Raw genomic sequence first — 23,457 nt, 5'->3', positions numbered from 1 at the left:
ACTTTGAATTTGCTATTTGATAAGGGACTTTCCGATATTAATTTTCCTTGGATTTAGGTATTTTTGTTATCTTCCCGTTTTTACGTTTTTTTTTCTTTTTATCACGGTAACTGCAATACAATGCTATCCAAAATAAAGGTACCAAAATTCTTGAAACTAACCTATGTATATTGAATAATACATAACGTCGAATAACCCTAAACCAAAAATTCAACACTGACATAAAAGAGGACACATATTAATCCAGTTTTAAAAAGAATTTACGCTAACTTCCTCTGCTAATTCAATTGTATATTTATTTAGAAAAACTACACAGAGGTCGAAAAGTGGCTGTTGATCCACGGCTGCATCATTCAAACATAGTAAGACAGTCGGAATATGAAGCAAGACTACATAGACTTATTAATCTTCTTGAAAGACTGATCTATTATCTACAGCATGGTGATAGCTCAGAAACATGGGCAACTGTGAGCAGACCACAATCATCAAACAAAGTAACAGTCGAAAAAACTAATGCAGTTAATCAAACAGTAAATCTGCTGCTCACATTGTTCAGCAAGTCAGATGAGAAGGAAAAGGTATGTATACATGTGTTTTTTTAATTTTTCAACAAAACACAGTCCACGAAATACAAAATATTGCTTTTAATTAGTAAGTGATGGAATTTGTTCTAATTATTTTTCAGTTGATTAGATATTTTGTTGATTTAATGTAACTACAACATGTTTTGCTAGTCTCGAGTTTAGGACTTAAATATTCGTAAAGTTAAGTTTGCTTAAATCATTTAATTTTGCCCAGAGATAAATTAATCATGCTTACATCCAACAGTCATATAGGATATGAACTAAAGAAGATTTTTGATTTAAGTTCATGCGACAGAAAAGCAACATGGAAATTCCCCCCAAAAATTACATAAAGTCAATATAAATGAGAACAAAATAATGTCATGGATAAACAGGTTAATCTCCACCATTAACAGCGAGCGATACGAAAAAGGATAAAAATTATAAATAAACCAGAAGATAGTGGTTAAAGTAAACTCACTCTGCTGGCATCAACCTCATGGTGTATGGAAAGCCGTCAAAACTATGTTTAAACCATTTTTCGAAAAATTTACACACTGAGAATTACAACAAAGCACATTGCGATTTGAAAACTTCAAAACACACACTGAGAATTAAAAATTACACACTGAGAATTAAAAATTACACACTGAGATTTCATAAAGACGCACTGAGATTACAAAAAGGAAAAACACACACTGAGAATTGAAAATTACACACTGAGAATTGAAATTACACACTGAGATTTCAAAAAGACACACTTAGAATAAATAAACTGAAGACACACACTGAGAATTTGAAAATTACTTTTTATTCGCACATATCTAATTAGCATACTTAATCTGAATCTATTACAAGCTTAAAACAACTAGGGGACAGATTTGGTTCCAAATTATTTATATACATTTTTTTTAGAAATAAATGAACAAGAAAAATACCCACTTACTCTTATTACAAAATATAACCAAGTGGTTAAAAACTTTATTAAAATTATAAGAAAACATTGGAACAATCTGCAAAAAAACAAAGAATGCAGTGAAATTTTTACTCAAGTGTCTATTATAGGATGTAAACGTAACAAAAATATAAAAGATTGCCTTGCGAAATCAGGGTAACAGTTGGAAGACTTTTGAAAAGGGACCCATGCATGCTTAAACGGTTTAAAGTTAAAAAAAAAATCCCGATACACTGGTAGTAATGATCTGAATTACAGGCAACAAACTTATGAATATGAGCGATGTTAAGTCTTGAAATAATTAATTACGAATGTTGATTGAAGGAATCGCATTTCATTATAATAACAAGAGTTCTTGAGATCAAGATATTAATCTGTTGAATTATTCATCTCATGAATATTCATTAGTAATTTGCATATTAATCTCAGTATGTATTTTTGAAATCTCAGTGTGTGTTTTTCAATTTATTTCATCTCAGTGTGTCTTTTTAAAATCTGAGTGTGTAAGTTTGATTTCTCAGTGTGTGTTTTTTATTTTTTTAAATCTCAATGTGTAATTTAGATTTCTCAGTGTGTTATTTTAGGTTTTTAAATCTCAGTGTGTTATTTTAGGTTTTTAAATCTCAGTGTGTATTTTATTTTAAAAAAAGGGTGTAAACATAGTTTTGACGAGAACGGCTTGCCATAATGGTGTCTTATAATTCAATTTCGGTTAATATCCTTCCTAAAATGTGTCAAACGGGAAATCATTAAAACGACAAAAAGATTGAATGGAGAGTATTATCCTCTGGCTTGAAACCTGTGCTATATCGACAAGGTTTTAAAAAGAAAGCAAATTTTCATATACCCAAAGCTTACAAATAAGACAGAAACTTATGCAAGTGTTTATTTTGATTTGTTCTATTTAAAAAGATTTCGTACTAAAACAAATATACGGTCTTTGATATTTGCACATCAAACCTTCTGACAAAACTGATACTTGATAAGAAGTATTCTTAGCCTACAGAGCGAAAAGGAAAAGCTGGCAGTTTGATACACAGTCTAACAAATATGTACATGCGATTGATAGATAAAACATATTAAAGAATCAAACGTTATAATGCTTTTGTAGACGAAACGCGCGTCTGGCGTAAATAAAACATTTAATTCTAGTATCTAAGATGAGTTTATATACATTAAACTGTCTTAGCGTTAAAGCAGGGACGAACTTCAGTTGACACAGCTTGTACTTTAAACAAACTGTTTTCTTGTGGTCTAGTTTTTTTTTCAAAAAACATTTCAGGATACTGTTTGGTTGATTGAAGAACTCTCAAAAGAGCTGAAGCAGCACGGCTTTATTCTTTTACCAGAAGACATTAGACGGACAATGGATTTAATGGAAGATTTCACATTTAACCATCGAGTAAAGATTGCATCAGACATATTCAAATGCGTAAGTCGAAAGTAATCAAATTGGAAGTAGTTAATGTTTGTGCTGAATATTTTTACCATGCCTTGTACAGAGATTAGAAATTGTGATGTGATTTCGACCAAAGGACAAAGCGCATGCACGGTTGGATAACAAAATATATCATGAAATGAAACTAGCTTTATCCTTTAACATCGTGTTTCGTTGCTATCACTGATTAATTCAAAGTTTGGTGATTAGTTTGATCTCATGTGGATAATTGAGTACTGCCGAAATGTTTTAGTCGACATACGACTCATCAGTGGCGTGCAAAAAAAGACAGAAGTTATAAAGTTTAAAAAACAAAAAAAATCGGAAAAAATGTGCGAAATACGGCTAAGCCAATATTTTGGGTTAGAATGACCTTAGTTGTCGAACAATTTACCTGTTTTATAAACAGTAAATTTATAGAGAATGTACATATTATGATTAATATTTCAATTCAACACAGACTGAGGTGCTGTTATACCTTTAAGCTCAGTGACGTATCGAGCACCCGCGAAGGCATCAGTCCAGTTTTAAAAAAATGCTTCAACGATTCAATGCTTACAATAATTTGTATGCAAGCGGGCAATACATCTACAGAAGACTCATTAATGATGCACGAATCAAAACAGTTGGAAGACAAATTCATATGATTAGGAGAGAGTATATGCTCGTTATCTATCAATAGTTTTTTTTTTCTTTAACTATATACGGTCATATCATCTAAACCAATCACAAATACTAATATACTTAACTTTATAACGTACTAGTATTAATTATAGCTGCATTAGTGTTTGATAGAAACAGATAACAATGTTAATATATACTATTATCTGTTCATATGAGTCATATTTCTTTATCTTTTGCAATTTTAAGGTTAGATGTAAAACGTTTTATGTGTAAGATTTGTAATTGTCTTCATTGAAAACGTGTTTGCTGTAACGTTATTAAGGATGTGCGAAAGATACCAGAGGGACATTTAAACTGCATAAGTTGAAATTAAACTGTTGATGTGTATGTTATTTGTTTATCGTTTATTTTTTGTACATACAAAAAGGCCGCTAGTTATTCGTTTGAATTGTTTTGCATTTTTCGGTTCGTGCCTTTTTATAGCTGACTATACGGTATGAGCTCTGCTCATTGTTGAAGGCCGTACGGTGACGTATAATTTCTGTGTCAATTTGTCTTTTGTGGAGAGTTGTCTCATTGGCAATCATACCATATCTTTTTATTTTATATTGACAACGCCATGGCTAAACATTTTCATTTAAGAGAATGTGTGATAAAATGTTTTGTTTATTACAGGTTAACGAGATAGTAACATTGCTGATAAGTGAATGGAATGCGTTAGAAAGATAGACATATTCAAAGAGGCAACAGTATGAATGAACGGCAAAGATGTTATAATTATAATATATAGCTAAATATCTACATTAAACCTATTATGTTATCTCCAGCAATCCTTGGCCATTCGTTATCTTCGAAACTATTTTAAAGCCATTTTTTCGAAGAAAAAAATCCTCAAATTTATACGGACGCCATCATAAGATTGTAAAATCCTTATAAAAAATCTGTATCACAGATATCCTGGTAAATGTTGCAATTAAAATTACTACAATCCCATCCTATTTTTTAATGCTGATGTCATTGCACGAGACTTATCAACAGTCTTGAAGGCTGTTACATGCATATGTGGAGCAGAACCTGATTACACTTCCGATGCATCTGCGATCTCTGCTAGCTTTTATTTAAAGTGGTTCGCAATGCGCTTGCTTTTGTTTTTGATGTTATACTTTGTGATTTTAAATGTATCGATGATTGTGTTGTTTTAACTGGTCACACTCTTGTCTAACCTTTGTCCTAAAAGTCAAAATTTCACATTCGGTCAATTTAATTGGCAGTGGTTATAAAATTAAGATATGTTTTACATATTTGGTCATTTCGACATTAATGACCTTTTTTGGTAGTGGGTGATGTTAAATCACTTCATATCTCATCAACATACTGTAAATGAGTAGGAGCTGTATCTGATCAACCTTCCGGAGCACCTGAATTTACCCCTGGTATTTGGTGAGGTCTGTATAGCTCGAAATCAGTCTTTAGTTTTCGACGTAGTGATGTGTTGACAAATTTTGTGTCGATTTTTTTTTGTTTTTTCCATGGTGTTGTCTGTTGTCTCTTCGACTAATGAATTTTGAATTTCTCTTTAATTTTCTCTACATCATTTTACACAGTTGAACAAAAAAAAAACATCTGTACAAAACCTTTAGAAGAATCACAATTAAAATTGAAATTACAAAAGGAGATAAAAAATGAATAACATTCACCGGGAATTATTATATATATATAAAACACTGAGACATTGGGGCAACGTTTATGGAAATGTCACGTAAAACATTTGATTCTGAGGTTCACTACAGTTATGCATTGGTTTCTTTTATGTTGCACATGGTCTTTCTTCTACGTATGAATTTTAATTTCAACTTTGCTACCTTTTTTCTTTTTTGCGATGATACATTTTAAAATGAAGAAGATCCTGAAAAGAAGACTAATAACGACGAGGGACAGGTCATTAGTATTCTGATTTAAAAAGTATAATCGCAAAAGTACTGAACTCTGAGGAAAATTTAAATCGGATATGGCAAAATCAAAAGCTTAAACACATCAAATTTAAAGGAATGGATAACAACTGTCATATTCAGGATTTGAAACAGGCATTTTTTATGTAAAAAAGGGTGAATTCAATCTGGTTTTATAGCTAGTGAAACCTCTTACTTGTATGATGAAACACTTTGTGTCAGACCATATTTTGATCTCTTCTGATTTTATTAAGTTTTATGGTATTGCTACATATAATTTACGTACACCACACTTAATGTTTAGTATACTACATTTAGATTTAAACAAATACATACGATTAAAACATTCAGATGAAAGCAGTTAACAAATCTCAATATAAAAACTGAAAATTGTTTTACAAAGATTGCGCAAAACCCATGACCGGTGTGCTCCTGAAGGGTAAGTAGTTACTCTTCTTTTTATGGCACAAAGCTTAATTCATGGCCATTTATTATACTATTTTAGTAATGACTAAGTCTATAAAAAATGCCTCTATGAAGTCCTATCACTATAAAACGACATTGGGGACTATTGTCAAACTCGAGATAGACTTTCTGATTGCAAGTTTTAACATTATGTTTCGATTTCATTTTGCTTCCCAAACGAATCGACAGTGGTTAACCCTACATCTTGTTGAAAGGTGAAGGTAGATAATTGTGTATTTATTCACCAGAATGGTCTCGATAGCCTGATACTGACACAGACACAAAGAGTAAAATAAAAAAAAAAAACATCGAGGAAAATTCAACAACTGTCATATTCCTGACTTGGTACAGGCATTTATAATGAAGAAAATGGTGAATTGAACCTGGTTTTATAGACAATCGCACCAAATTTAATTATATTGACAACGATCCGTGAACAACTACAGTGAAAATACAGTTTATGCGACAGAACGTTTTTTAAAGGGCGTATCACCAGGGGTGCGTTGAATATCTTAGCTGCATCGTAGGGCTACGTAGATTTCAACTACTGAACGAATACGGACGATGTGTGCGAATGAACGACAAATTACAATGATAAGCAAAACGTTCGTCTTCAGTTTTATTGTCTTACTATCCTAGGATATAGCGGATTTCCATCTACCTTTCGTACGGTAACAGATCTGTTGACCGTTTTGCTTTCACTTTGCAACTAGAAGTATGATATGGAGTATATGGCCGTTCCAAGATTGACATAGTTGTCGTTGCTACCTCTGGAAATTAAATTATTAATAATTAACTAAACAAAAAGCTACTATTACCGCTAAATATATCTAGAACGCCAAAATGACGTCGACGTTTGTTGGATAGTAAATCATCGTAGCATATCGTTCAACAAATTAAGATATCTAAAACAAAGCGGTTATACTATAGTATGTATGCCACACTATTGAATGGAACCCATGCAGTCAAGTAGTTAACACATTTATGTTCTCATAACATGTCATTAATATATTCCTTTTCTTTTTATTTAATGTAGATTTGTTTAACCCCTAGACAAAGAAAAGTTAGGACGTAATTTATAAAAAAAAAAGTTTACGAAAAACGAATATCACTAATATGACAGACATGAAACAACGACAACCCCTGAAAAAGACATCATGACTTGGGCAGGCAAAAAAAGATAGTGTCGTTATTAAACATGGTTGTGAGCAAGCAAACACACCGCTAACCTGGACAGTGGTATAACAGCACAACATCAAAATATGTTGCATTAGTGTAACTCCAAAGATCGGTACCAGACACAAAAACAGGTAACATAAAATAAACACAAAACGCCGATATCAGTACACGTAGTTACTGATAATTCATTTTAAGATAATTATATGAATAACTAAAAACAATTCACGTTCAGTTTAAGAAGTGTGCTAAATTAAAATTTTGACAGCGTTTTTTGTGTAAAAAGAAAAGATAATTACTGTATTTCATGAACTTGCATTTTTCGATGGCACTATCATATTTAGTTTTAGAAGCGTACTAAATTACAATCTTGACAGCGTTCTCGTGTAAGGTGAAAATATAGCTACTGACTTTTATAAAAAAACAAATTCGATGGCACTATCACGTTCAGTTAAATAAGCTTGCTAAACTACTATCTTGACAGCGTTCTCGTGTAAGAAGAACATTTAGTTACTTACTTACATGAACTTGCCTTTTTAATAGCACTATCTCAGGTTCTTTTATAAAGACAACAGAGTGTGTGCCGTTAATTTATTTTTATTTCATGTAAGCAGACAGAACTGTATCCCCTGTGGACATTAGTTTAAATTGCTTTTTCTCACAATGTATAAACACTTCCATATTTGTTTTTTTTAGATCTAGTCAGCCAATTTTGTCTGCAGTCGTAAATTGCATTTAGTTCTTTCATTAAAGATTTAAATTGATTTAATTTTTGATTTTCTAGTACATAGTTTAACCGTCTAAGTTAATGTGTTAGGTTTATCAGGCATACTGTTAGGTATATACATTTGTATCTATCCGTCTAATCAAACTGTGTTTAAATTAAAATTTAAAAAAAACATTGCATTATATCATATACTATTATTGTGGAGTCATGTGCAATAATTATACATTATCTTATCATTTAATGTATATTTTTTATGTATTTAGTATTGAATTTATTCATGCAATAGTTTTCCAATAGCTGTTGAATAAATGAGATAATTGAAACCTTTCTTTTATTTGATATACACATGTATGGCTAATGTCCTTTGTATTCTTTCACCAGCATGGCAATTAAATCTGGACATTATTTTATGTCGTCATTTTAAATATAAAAAAAAATCAATTTTAAACAAAAATGTTTTGCATATCTCTACCATTCATTGAATAATTTGTGAAGGACGTTCTTAACCAAAATCGAATTTATTAAAAAAATTATTCATCTTGATTGTTCTTTGTTTTTGTACAAAAACATGCACATCTGTTATAGTTAACATCAATACCTTAGATATTTAAAAAATGCAGAACGGAACGAGATTTTTACTCTCTCTATATAACATGAAAAAAAAACACTTTTTGATCATTTTCTTACTTAGATTTTAAGCTGACAGATTCCACCAAGTTACAAATCTTCGATATTGGCTACATGGGACATACCTCGCACGATTATAAAAAGTTATGCTCTTCTGCTGTTGTTTTACTAAAATATCTTAAAAACGGAGAGACTGAATTAGCTGAAAATAATCAAATCAATTCCACAGACTTTACTTGGCTGAGCAATTTGTTTACTTGATTCAAACAGTGTACGAGATTTTAGACCACTATATACTTGTAATTTGCCATTCCAAACTTGCGTCATATTTGGAAGGACAAACTTATCAGAAGAGTTGCAATCAATACCATAAACTCCTTTGTTTTATTAGATAACGCTCAAAATATGACGTCTGGCTACGTATACATCAATTTTTGAAATACTAAGGCTTTTCTACCTCAGGCATAGATTACCTTAGCTGGATTTGGCAAAACTTTTAGGAATTTTGGTCCTCAATGCTCTTCAACTTCGTACTTTATTTGGCCTTTTTAACTTTATTGGATTCGAGCGTCACCGATGAGTTTTTTGTAAACGAAACGCGCGTCTAGCGTATATAAAATATTTAGTCCTGGTATCTATGATGAGTTTATTTATCAACACGACACACTCCTTTCTTATTGTAAACTGTCAAATAATAAAAGATAGCTATTACACGAGAAGAATTAAAATTATGATAAGCTAATTTGACCATACAATGTGAAAACGCACGATAGTAATGTGAATCCACAAAGAATTGCTGGCTGGTATAAAGTACTCCATGTACTACATTTGATCTTAGTATTATCGTTTTGCTTTGTCATCAGACTTTGACTCCCCAAATCACTTTTTATATTTAACTACTAATATGTATATCAGGTACACGAAAAAGATGAGTCCAGCATTTATTGTCAATTAGTTAGTTCAGTTAAGAGCTTTAGTCGGAAGACACCAAAGAGAAACATTTGAACTCATCAGTCAAAAACTAACAATCAACTCCATCTAAATATATTTCATTCTTCTACTACACGATTAATTAAAAAATACACTATATTCAAACCCTGCAAAATGTTTAATGGAGACATTGCAAAACAACATATCCTGAGTCTTTCAGGAGCCTGCGTATTTACATGTACTGTGTTTTTGAAAATCATGTAAAACAAGGTTTAAATCATTATAAGTAGTAATCTGTGTAAATATCCTCATAATGATTGCGGCCAAGTTTGGTTAAACATGTTCCAGTAGTTAAATTAAAAGCAGTCACCTTATTTTAGTCTTTAATGGATGACAGATTCGTCGTATACATTTCTTAATCAAGGTACTTTTTTGGAATATGTGTCTAAGTTTAGTTCTATTTATCCCAGTAGATTTATTTGAGAAAAGATTTGTAAAAGATTAAAAGTTTACGAAAAATCTACTACAAAATGGGTAAATAGACAATATTGTCCATGTTGTCCTATTTGTAGAAAGTACTTTGCTGAACATTATTGATGTTTACAATTTATCTGTATCTATAGTAATATTCTCGTAAATAACCGAAAAAATGCAAAACGTCCATAAAATTGCCAGTTCAGGGACAGCAACCAACCAACAGGTTGTCTGATTCATCTGAAAATTTCAGGACAGATAGAATATACCTGATGAAAATTTTTTTTCGGTCAGATTTGCTCAAAATGCTTTAGCTTTACAGATGTTTGCAACATAACTGAATTTTACCCTTATGTCTTACATGTATGTGTAGATCATCGGACACATTTTTAAACTTAATACCCAAAATGACGATTATGGCCAAGTTTGGTAAAATTGGTATAATGTGTAGTCTCAGAGGGGAATATTTTTGTAAAATATAACAAAAAATTGTAAAGAAATTGTAAAAATACCTTAAGTGTTTAATTAACAATTATGATAATTCTGACTTCGCTAAACATTATTGCTGTTAACATGTTATATCTATCAACGTCATTACCTCCCCTGTAACTGTATCGTATGCCCTTAAGGGATTGGACACAACTTTAGAAAAACTCCTCCTAGTACGCTTAAGGGCATACGATACAGTTACAGGGAAGGTAATGACGTTGCTAACGTAAATTGTTATTTTCGCGACGTCAAACTATTACTTCTCGGGAAAAGATTCAGTTTTCGACTGATTTTTATCATTCAAACTTATTTAACTTGAAAACGAGATCATGGACCCCTCTTTTTTGAAATGCCATTTGGTTTGACTACGCGAGAAGATTATATGTGGCAATTTTCATGAAAACTTAATTAGTGCATTTTTTTTAAATTTGATAAAAATACAGCAAAAATTATTTTTTTTCTACATTCATGAACCTTTGATAAATACAAGTTATTTCTGAATAAATTTTAAGAATACTTATAAAAAACAGAAATTACAAACTATTTAACAAAAATCAATTTGGGTTTATCTTTTAAAACAAAAAAGTTATGTCGTTCTTTCGAAAGTGAAAATACGGCCACAAAATTTCGACCTCATTTTGGTCAAAAAGTAGCACATGAAGGTATATTTTGTATTACATATTTGATTTAATCAGGTAAGAAATAGTCTATATTGAATTTTTTATCAAAATGTAAATACGGGATCAAAACTGTATCGTATTCAATGCTTACCATGTTTAATCCCACCGTTCATATACACATCATTTAGTGTATTGATAATAATATTATGTACATCCCATTTATTTAGTGTATGGATAATTATATTCTGTACATCCCATTTATTTCTTTTTAGACATTCATCAATGAAATATATGCCGAGAAATTCAAGTTTCAAAATGATTAAACAATTTTTCAAAAAAGCTACATTATTGCAAAGCGCAGAAATCCAACTGTTCTAAAAATATTAAAGTTATCTTCCTTTGTCTATACTTGTAGTTGAATAAACTACAATCAATGCTTTATTAAGTGCAATATTTAATTTTACTTCCCGTTAAATTACTGAAAGATTATTTTATCCTTCAATGATTACACGCGCTTTAAATATTTGCATGTATTTAATAAATAATAAGTAAACCTTAAAAATCGAAGATAATAAAAACACTACTAAAATGGAAAATAAACAATCATTGGAAAATTATGAAGCAACTGAATTGTTTGATCAAATTCAACTGTAGAACCTGAAAGAAATTTTAAACACCATTTAGTATATACATGTATTCATATCTATTGTTGCAGGCTATTGCATTCATTTATTATTGTAAATTACTAATAATGGGTAAAAATATGAATTCTAATAAATGGGATTTTACAAATGTTAATGAATTCAAATCACTAATAAATATATGAATGTAAGCGAGGTTTTAATCGTGAACATTGTTAACTTTGAAAAAAATATGAATTTACTGTAAAAAACTTACGCTATATGTACTAAGAATTGATTTTTAAATATTGTAAAACTATAACAAAAATACAGGGATATGGCACATGAGTTTTGTCATACCTATGGACTTTTGAAAATACAAATTGTGTTTTTGTCAGACTAAAAGAAGACCCGAAATGAGAGTGTTTCTGTAGGTAGCGACATGATTTGTTAAAATTTGTGATAATATCAGTCTTAGGATAACCACACAACTATAAGTCCATGATGTGTGGTATGTACATATGTGGTTAGAGTAGCCTTGGCACAGCTCGTTTTCGAATTAGATCAGTCTTAGGTAACAACACAACTATAAGTCCATGATATGTGGTATGTACATATGTAGTTAAAGTAGCCTTGGCACAGCTCGTTTCCTGATTAGATCAGTGTTAGAGTAACCACACAATTATAAGTCCATGATATGTGGTATGTACATATGTAGTTAAAGTAGCCTTGGCACAGCTCGTTTCCTGATTAGATCAGTGTTAGAGTAACCACACAATTATCAAGAAAAAACTGTTATGAAAAGCCAATTACATTTGCCAGTAGTATTTCAACAAACATTGTTTTTTTTCATCATTTTTAGGTGTTTTATAAAGCTTTCCGACATATACTTTACATTATAGGCTATTTATGTTATCCAAATCGTCCTTTCATTTGCTTATTATAAGTGTTATTTTGAAAAAAAAAAATAGTCAAATTAGTTGTAATGCTCTTGACTCTGATGAATATATTAATATATTGAACTGAGGAAAATGGACCTGACTAGAAAGAAGGGATGATCTCTTATACTATTGAAGGGTAAACATAAAGCAATTAGCATTTAAATAACACTACACGGAGCACATTCTGTAATAATCAGCTAAACGGTTCAATCACGTTCTATTGTTAAGGTTATATTTGGTATCTCAATGATAAGAAATAGTACTGGTTTAACTGCTACATATCCAAATAATTAACCGATAAATTGTGAAGTTAATTTTTTTTTTAAATTTGAGTATTTTTGTCACAGAGTCAAAGTTTAATGCTGGTGGAGATTTATTTCCCCGAGGGTATCACCAGCCCAGTAGTCAACACTTTTGTGCTGACATGAATTATACATTTATAATTTAACTGTTTACAAAATTTTAAATTTTTGAAATACTAAGGCTTTTCTACCTCAGGAACAGATTACCTTAGCTGGATTTAGCAAAACGTTTAAGAATTTTGGTCCTCAATGCTCTTCAACTTCGTACTTTATTTGGCCTTTTTAACTTTTTTGGATTCGAGCGTCACTGATGAGTCTTTTGTAGACGAAACGTGCGTCTGGCGTATGTACAACATTTAGTCCTGGTATCTATGATGAGTTTATTCAATGAACGTTACCAACGTTGCCAAATTAATTTTAGTCAAGGTGTTTGGTACCTCTTCAAAAGACTATTCATATATATTCAACATATTCAATAATGTTTCATGATTACAAACAGTTGAATTCTAATATTTTCTATATTCATTTATAACCTTATTCAAATAAGAATTTACATTGCCTTTCTTAATTTGCTTAATAGTTCATTATATGACCTAGCAAATGAGTTTGATCACCACTTTAAACATCCGATATAGATTGAGTAAAGAGACAAACAGATAAAGTATGAATAAGTGGAATTATTTTCTATGTTAAATGAGAGGCGTTTGACATTTGATTATAAACGGATATAGCGTCACTGTTGATGTTAAATATTTCATCAAATCTCTTCCCTCTGAAACTTAACAAGAGTATTATCATGTACTTTCAATCTATTGATTTTCACACGGGAAAAACTATTCATAGAAAAGTGATAAAATTAGTCGGCTTTTGAGACAAGTTTTTCGTTTACTATGTGTAAAAGTCTTTAACCCTTGTATCTGTAAAATGCATGGTTATTATAACATACAAATAAGAAAATTGATTGCTATGCATGATTTAATTCAGAAATAATTTTGACCATCTTTTGTTCATGATCAACAACAGAGTTTTTGAAATGCACAAATCATGAATATATATAAAGATAGTACAAATGTACCAGACACACAGGTTTATACCCCATGAATGTCAAAACGCATGGAGCGAATATACATCTTGTACATTATGATTTTATTTACTTAAGTCATTAGTCACCATACACCAATTATACCATCTTCTACATTTACTATACACCATTTTTTTAAAATGCCATCTAAAGTTCATCATAAGAATAAAGATCAATGTAATAACTTGATTTACTTCTGATCATTCTTTTCTTCAATATTTGCATTGGACAGTATCACAGCTATGGGTATGTTGTTATTTAAATTCGTTCAATATAACATATACGTTAAGGTGTTTGGGAAAGTATTCAAATGAATAGGACCACAGCTAGTTAAAATCTATATGTATACATATTACGTAAAAGGTTTCTAAGAACATGCCTTTTTGTGTTTCTTCGATACATATGACGTGGCTCTGTACTTATACATCCCATCATTGTATTATTGTGCTATGGTAAATTTATGTAGTCTTGTCTTTAATGTTTGCTAATGTTCTTTCTCTACATGCCTGTTTGTGCTTCTTTATTACATATTTGCTTCTTTTAACATGTTTAATAGTGCTTAAGATTATAACACAATGTTGACTGCTATTTTTGACATTTTCACCCATCATATCTGTTTGTTTTGTGTATAAGCTTTTGATTTTGACATTTCATATAGGACTTTCTGTTTTGAATTGTCTGAGGAGTTCGGTATTTTTGTGATTTTAGTTTTTGCTCAGTGATGATTGCAATCTGTGAACTTATCCATGGTAAATTTCATATACTCCAAACATAATTCCCTGTCATTAAAGATGGTGACTATATCTGCACTAAAACATAATATGAAATACAAATAATGAGAAAAATCTTCACAAAAACTGTGATTAAAACCTGATTTGTAATTTTTTAACCAAACAGAACCAAAAACGTAATAAATATCTAGTTCATGTATTATAACAGTAACTGATATACAAGTACAAACTGTATATTGCCCAATATTGTTAAGTCACGTTCGTCTATATGTAAACCGAATAAAAACACAAGACTGTGTACTCCGAGATATTATCCGAAGCAAATAGAGATCGTTTACAGTTATTATATTGTTCAATAACGAGCCATCGTGTTATTCCTCCTTGTGCAGTCAAGTGTGAAACATCTTCAATGTAGGACATTCAAGTTATTATCCGATACAACATAGAGATCGTTTACAGTTATTATATTGTTCAATAACGAGCCATCGTGTTATTCCTCCTTGTGCAGTCAAGTGAGAAACATCTTCAATGTAGGACATTCAAGTTATTATCCGATACAACATAGAGATCCTTTACAGTTATTATATTGTTCAATAACGAGCCATTGTGTTATTCCTACTTGTGCAGTCAATATATAATAGTATGAAGCTGTTTCTTTGAGTTTATATATGAACTGAGTAAATCGCCACGACGAACATGACGAAATGCTTTGATATTGTTCCCTTATAAGGCCGATATAAAGTAGACCATTTGCTGTCATTGAATTTTTCAATGTGATAAACAATCATGACAGTCGAAAAGGTTATGTGTTTAGGCAGTTTTAAGTACAAACATCATGGTGTGGAACCTTAGGCGTGTCATTTAGATTAAAAGGGGGAAAGGTAATTTTTTTTAATTTTCATGAATCAAACGAAATATATATACCCATAAATAGACTAGTCTGTATGCTGGCATGGTGATTGCGTCCGTTAATTAGAAACTTATCTTTTAGATAGAGACAGTTTTCTTTTCCAATACTGCAGAAATATTATATGTTAATTGAAACGACTTTACACGTGATATGGATTCAAGTTTGTCCTATTTCTGATATCATTTTTGTTATAATTTGAAGCATTTGTTATACTCAGGTCGATACTACCGAAAGACAATAAGTGTTTATGGGCTTTATCAGCATCACGAAAATTAAGCGCATGGCGTGTTAATCTAATTTTATTGATGAAAACGCCGCCCCCCCTTTTTCAATGGACTTTCCCTTCATTTTTATATAGTTGTCCTTTGATGGAGTGAAATAAAGTAAAACAAGTAAAAATAAAAATAGAAGCGAAAGTATTTGAGGAAATATCCATATTCATATATAAGAAGATTTGTGAAACAAATATTTACTTCCTAGAACACTATTGTTGGCAAATACTCTGAATAAGTAACTTAAGTTTCTGTTTAATTCGTTACAGACACAATTGTAAGTTATTATTTTTTTAATCAGTATTCATATATGACTATTCAGCTTTAAATGTAATAACTATATAGAGAATGCTATAAATGCTTTTTTACTCATTTTTTTCAAATTGTTTTAATTTATTTTAGTTTTTTTTCAAAGGCGTATCCGAAAATTCCTTGTGATTTCAGTTATTATTAAGATTATGAAGACAGTGGTTTTAATGTTGATTATAATCAAGTATATCGTAAAATTCCAAATCTATATATGGAAGGAAAATTCAAAAGACTTATTTTATATTTCAATATAAAAATTTAATATTGTTTTTTTATAATTGTCCCATAAGTATACACTGTATGCAGTTGTCCTGTATGTATTGTGAACTGCGTTGAAACTGTCGGTCAAAGACGTGCATCGTTTGGATTTTGTATACCCCGTAATGACTATAAATGTTGATAATCAATATCTTATAGAAATTTGAGACTATCATATGCAATTTTGTTTTGCTTTTCGAAAATAAAAATTCATCTCATTATGTGTAATGGTTCAAGTGACAGGTTATTGATGCGTTGTATGTTCCAATAACACTGACCCTTTTTATTCTAAAATAACAAGTATTTGTAATATTTCTAAGAAATTATAAAACCAGTCAAATTATGCTTATCTAATCATTTGATTTTTGTGCACAGAGAACAATCCTTATCCTTTAAAATGCAAGTTCTATAAAGTAAAAAAAACCAAACAAACGGAACTCCAAGGAAATCTATAAACGAAGTCCTTAAACAAATGGCAAAATGAAAAGCTGAAACACATCAAACTAAAGACAGCAGTTGTCATAATTTTGACTAGGTACAAACATTTCATTATTATACAATGGTTGTGGATTAAACATAAGTGGTGATCCTAATCAAAACAAAAAAACGGAACTCCAATGAAATCTCAAAACGAAGTCCTTAAACAAATGGCAAAATGAAAAGCTCAAACACATCAAACTTAAGACAGCAGTTGTCATAATTTTGACTAGGTACAAGCATTGTATTATTATACAAAGGTTGTGGATTAAAACATAAGTGGTGATCCTAATCATAACAACCATTATTACTTGCAGTTTTGTTTTATGTCATAATGATCAATCTTAACAAGCAATTTGTTTCTTTGTTTTGATTTATATAATTAATTGAAATGAATTGACTGATGTGAACATTTATTTATCACTGGTGTAAGAATCAGACATAATGTACATTGATAGAGGTAGACGATTATTAAACCTTGGTATAAACATATGATATCGAATAGGTAAAGAAACTACCACATTTAGAATTAAAGAGTGGGGAGATAGGGAATTTTACTCATAAGTGTAAAGTGAGTGATCTTATAAAAAACAGAAATAGCGTCACAGTTGATATAAAAATGTCTAGTTTTTCTTCCCTATGCACTTGAAAAGATGTTTTATCAGTTATTTTTAATCTATTGTGTTTCATTCATTAACATTCAAATATCTGATCCTATGAAAGTCAGCTTGTTCTATTTTGTTTTTCTTCCATGTGCACCCAAGAGGTTCATCTTATCACGAAGATACAGTTGGTTTATCAAACTAATTCATCAATTTTTCAAACTTTAGTTTCATGTCAAATTTTTATTCAACAAAGTGGCAACAAGAGAATTCGTAAACTTCAGCCCAAAATGCATGAAAGCAGTACAAATGTACCTAACATCAAATATTCGTTAAGTGAATGTCAGTAAAGTAGGAGAAACAATACAATAGGCTATATAAAAAAAAATGATGGTGTATTTAATGTCATTTTGAAATTTCGCCTTTAGTGTTTTTTCTGTTGCATTATATACCACTCGTTGGAAAGGATATAAAGAACCACAAAAGTCTTTGTTTTGGAAAATATTGGGTTGTTGTTTCATTGACGTGTACCCAAATACTCCTTGAAAAATTATTTCCAATGTGCTTGTTACATGCTGGTCGATCAAAGTATATTAGGAATTAACTGAGGTAAACAATCATAATCACTTGTACAAGAATCAGCCATACATCCCTTGAGGTGAACAATTCTAATCACTTGTATAAGAATCAGACATGAATTGACTGAGGGGAACATTTCTAATCATTGGTATAAGAATCAGACATGAATTGACTGAGGTGAACAATTCTTATTACTAGTTAAAGAATCAGAAATGAACCATTGATGTGAACAATCATTATCTCTGGTATAAGAATCAGACATGAATTGACTGAGGTGAACAATTCTTATTACTAGTTTAAGAATCAGAAATGAACCATTGATGTGAACAATTATAATCTCTGGTATAAGAATCAGACATGCATTGACTGAGGTGAACAATTATAATCACTGGTATAAGAATCAGACATGAATTCACTGAGGTGAACAATTAAAATCACTGGTATTAGAATCAGACATCAATTCACTGACGTGAACAATTAAACTCACTGGTATAAGAATCAGACATCTATGAGTTTGACTGTCCCTCTTGTATCTTTCGTCCCTCTTTTAAACTATTGTTAAAGATAGGGATGAGTGTTGGTCCCTATTTAAATGTATGGACCCGCTGCAGTTGTTTGCGTCTGTCTTGGATTAGGAGTATTGTGTTCGGAAGTTTTTCAAAAGTGTTTCTTGTTTCTCGATTTTATATAGCTTAGACTGTTGATTTTCCCTTTTGAATAGTTTTACGTTAGTCATTTTTGGCGTTCTTCATTCCTTGCCGTTCTATGTGAGCCAATGCTTCGTGTATAAGAATCAGACACGAATTGACTGATGTGAACAATTCTAACCACTGGTATAAGAATCAGACATATATTGACTGAGGTGAACAATTATTATCACTGGAATAAGAATCAGACATGTTAAACTATTGTTTCAGATAGGGGTGAGTGTTGGTCCCAATGTTAACGTTTGGACCTGAATCTGTCCTGGGTCAGGAGTATTGTGTTCGATGGTAGTCGGTCTTTTATGTGATTCACAAGTGTTTCTTATTTCTCGTTTTTTATATAGATTAGACCGTTGGTGTTCCCGTTTAGATGTTTTTCGCTAGTAATTTTTGGCGTCAGTTATAGCTTGCTGTTCTATGTGAGCCAATGGTTCTAGTTGAAGACTGTAATGATCTATACGGGTTAACTTTGATAAATTTTGACCTGGAAGGAGAGTTGTTTCATTAGCATTCATACTTTGTTTTCTTATATCACTGAATTAATCGAGGTGAACAATTTTAATCACTTATTTAAGATTCAAACATGAATTATTGAGCTGAACAATACTGATCACTGGTATAACTAAGAATCATATATGAATTCCCTGAGGTGATCAATTCTTATCACTGGTATACGTAACTGATATTAATTCAATAAGGAAACCAAACAAAATTAGCTTAAATGAGAGGGAAGACAGAAGATTTTCCTATAAATACACATTTCCTTAAAGGAGAGGGGTTATCTACCAAAGGAAACTCTTAAGTGGATATAAAGATCTCTGATTGACAATGAAGATCGCATCACAATTGATGTAAACATTTCTTGATTTGTTTCCCTATGCACTTGGAAAATAGTTTTATCAATTATTATTTATCTAATGTTTTTCATTTATTAAAATCTAGATATCTGATCATATTTTAGTCAGCTTTCTGGATTGTTGTTCCTGTTTCGTTTGCACCTAGTGGGTTGTTCTTATCATGCAGCCAGGGTTGGTTAACCAAACCAATTGAACTTATTTTCATTTGAAATTTTTATTAAATCAAATACCAGCCACAAAAGTCTTAAACTTTAACAGTACATACTTCGAAGCTTCGAGTTATGTTGGACGTTGACTCCTAACACATAATAATTATGCAAATAGATATAATCTTTCTGTTACATTATACAATATTCATTGAAAAGGATGAAACGAATCAAATATGTTTTTGGTCATTATTGTTACATACTAGTGGATTATTATCTCATGATTTTATAGTACGGGGACCAGACACAATATTTTTTGAGATTTAATCGTCAAAAATACTATATGGCTTTATTATATATCATTGGGTGTTAAACTCACTTTAAATTAAATCTAGAGACAATCAAATGCACTAGCACTAGCTTTGTATACCTAAATGTATTGTTGAAATTTTGTAGTTAGGAAGGGATGTCACCTTAATATTGTGACCTGGATGATAGTATTGTTATGTCTATTCTTACTACATTTGAAGTTGCAGGAATTCCCTAATATTTCACCAATAAATCAATTTAAAGGGAAACAAACATGACAAATAAAAGAGCTTTGTTTTTTTGAGAGGTTTTCTGCTTTGTATCGATTTGATGAGTTAATTCCTTTTCAACTGGGTTTTATAGTTTGTTCTTATGGTGAACAGTTAAACCATTATCACTGGTTAGGGGAGGGTTGGTGCCTTCAAACAATTAAACAAGGTCACTTTCTTAATGTGTCTGTCCAAGTTAGGAGCTTATAGTTCAGTGGTTCTCGTTGGTCATGTCTGATATATTGTTTTTTCTTAAACTGTTTTGTAGTGAATTAGTTCGTTATTTTTTTCTCTTTTGAAATGATTCACATTTTTAATGTCAGGGCCTTTTTAAAATGTATTGTTAAGCTTTCCGGCATATATATGATTAGCTATCAATTGTTTACCAAATCCTCCTCTTTGGTGCTCATCTTTAGTGTTATATTGCAAAACAAAAATAGTTGGAATGACTCTGATGAATACATTAATGTAGTGGACTGAGCAACATTACAGGGCTAAAAAGCAGGGATGATCTCTTATACTTCTGAAGGGTAAACATATTGCTTTTAGCATTTAAGATGGCACATAACACTATAGGATAGAATTCTGTAAAATGCAGCTGAACTGTTCAACCACATACTATTGTTAAGATTATATATAGCTATTTCTCGTTTTTACATATATTAGACTGTTTGTTTTCCCTTTTGGATAGTTTTACATTACAAATTGTTGGAGCCTTTTATAGCTTGCTGGTCGGCGTGAGCCAAGGCTCCGTGTTGAAGGCCGTATCTTGACCTATAATGGTTTACTTTTATAAATTGTTATTTGGATGGAGAGTTGTCTCATTGGCACTCATACCACATTTTCCTATATCTATCAATGATTAAAAATAGTATTTGTCTAACTGCTATATATATCCAATGGTTTATTTTCGATAAATTGTTTTTTTTTAAAGTTTTTTGTATATGTTTGTTAAAGAGTGACGACAGTAAATATATTGTGAAAATTCATGAAGATTAATGTTGCGAAATTAATTTAAATCAAGGTGTTTGAAACCTCCTTAAAAGACTGTTCAAATATATTTAACTTATTCAATAATCGTTTACAATTACAAACAGACAAATACTAACATTTTCTTGATTCATCTATAACCTTATTCAAATAATAATTTACATTGCCTTTTGAAATTTATGTTTCATTATATAAACTAGCGAATGATTTGTATCACTACTATCAGCATCCGATATAGATCGAATCAAGAGACTAACAGATAAAGTATAAATGAGTGGAAACATTTTTCTATATTAGGAGAAGAGGCGTTTGACCTTGATTATAAACAGAAAAGCGTCACTATTGATATTAGGATTTTATCAAATTTCTTCCCTACGAAACTAAACAAGAGTTTTGACAAGTACCTTCAATCTATTGTTTTTCAGAATCATATGTGTCATACGAAAGAAATATTCCTAGAAAAAGTGTTAAAATAAGTCGGATTTTGAGACAAGTTTTTCGAGTGCAATGTGTAAAAGTGTTTTTTATCTGTAACATGCATGGTTATTTTTTATAGACATAAGATGAACTGACCATACATACATGATCTAATTAGGATTTTTTTTAATATCTCTTGTTCATGAGCAACAGAGTTCTTGAAATGCAATAAAAACATGAATATATAAATTTAGTACAAATGTACCAAACACACATGTGTATACCCCCAAAAATGATTGTCACAATGCATGGATCGAACATACTTATATTTTTATTCCATTTAACACATTATTCACCATACACCAATTTCTAGTATACCATTTACAACATTTACTATACACCAAAATTAAAAATGCCACTGATTGTTCATCGTAAAAATAAAGATCAACGTGATAACTGGATTTACTTCTGGTCATTTCATGCTATGATATTTGTATTAGATAGTATCAAAGCCATGGGTCTGTTGTTATTTGATTTCGTACAATATATCATATTAGTTATCAAAAGTACCAGGATTATAATTAAGTACGCCAGACGTGCGTTTCGTCTACATAAGACTCATCAGTGACGCTCATATCAAAATAGTTGTAAAGTCAAACAATACAAAGTTGAAGAGCATAGAGCAAAATTTGTGCCAAATACGGCTAAGGTAATCTTTTCCTTGGACAAAAAATGCCTTAGTTTTTCGAAAAATTCAAAAGTTAAAACAAATTCATATATGTTAAGGTGTTTCAAAAATATTCAAAGGAATAGGACCACGGCTAGTTGAAATCTATATGTATATATATTCCGTCAATAGCAGCTACATGTAGGAACATGCCTGTTTGTGTTTCTTCGATACATAAGACGTGGCTCTGTACTTATACATCCAATTATTGTGTTATTGTGCTATGATACATTTTTGAAATCTGTATTTTTTGCTTATGTTCTTTGTCTGTATGCTATTTTGTGCTTCTTTGTCACATTTTTGTTTGTTTTTAGAAGGATTCAGATTATAACACAATGTTAACTGCTGTACCCTTATTTTTGACATTTTCACCTATTATGTCTGTTTGTTTTGTTCACAAATCGTTGTCAATATAATGGAATTTCATTAGACTGTCATACAAAGTAAAATCACAAAAATACGGAACCTGTAAGACTGTGTGTAAACCAAGTTCTTCTCCGAAGCAACTAAGCGGTCGTTTAAAGTTCTTGTATTGTTAAAAAACGGACCACTGTGTTATCCCTCTTTGTTTAATGAGGGTTTTAGCTAGCTATAAAACCAGGTTTATTTCACCCTGTTCTACACAGAAATTTTCCTCTACCTAGTTAGGAGTATGGCATTTGTTATTCATTGGTTTGATGTGTTTAAGCCTTTGATTTTGACGTTTAATAATGGACTTTATGTTTTGAATTTTCCTCGTAGTTTGGTATTTTTGTGATTATACTTTTTTGCTCAATAATGACTGCAATCTTTGCACTTATCCATTGTTGTTCTTCAATTTTCTATACTCCAAACATAATTCCTTGTCATTAGAGATTGTGAATATCTCTGCAATATAACTCATTGTTAAGTCTATCTACGAATATGAAATACAATTAAA

At 30.9% G+C, this 23,457-nt stretch overlaps 1 protein-coding gene across 2 annotated transcripts in view; it reads left to right on the top strand.

The window, feature by feature from the left end:
* The window catches only part of LOC143057270 (lim and transglutaminase domain protein ltd-1-like), a 299,753-nt gene that overhangs the window by 6,860 nt on the left and 269,436 nt on the right, over positions 1–23,457 (top strand). Inside the window, exons 6-8 of one of the 2 annotated variants that reach the window (XM_076230550.1) lie at positions 304–578; positions 2,801–2,950; positions 4,256–4,402. The exons of the other annotated variant lie outside the window; for it this stretch is intronic. Of the exons in view, the coding sequence (XP_076086665.1) occupies positions 304–578; positions 2,801–2,950; positions 4,256–4,309 (479 nt within the window). The 3' untranslated portion in view covers positions 4,310–4,402. Of the gene's footprint in view, positions 1–303; positions 579–2,800; positions 2,951–4,255; positions 4,403–23,457 lie in introns of those variants that run through there. 2 annotated transcript variants of the gene reach the window in all.

The sequence above is a fragment of the Mytilus galloprovincialis genome, chromosome 13 (assembly GCF_965363235.1).
Source record: "Mytilus galloprovincialis chromosome 13, xbMytGall1.hap1.1, whole genome shotgun sequence".
Lineage (NCBI taxonomy): Eukaryota > Metazoa > Mollusca > Bivalvia > Mytilida > Mytilidae > Mytilus > Mytilus galloprovincialis.
This window is presented reverse-complemented; position numbering and strand designations above follow the sequence as displayed.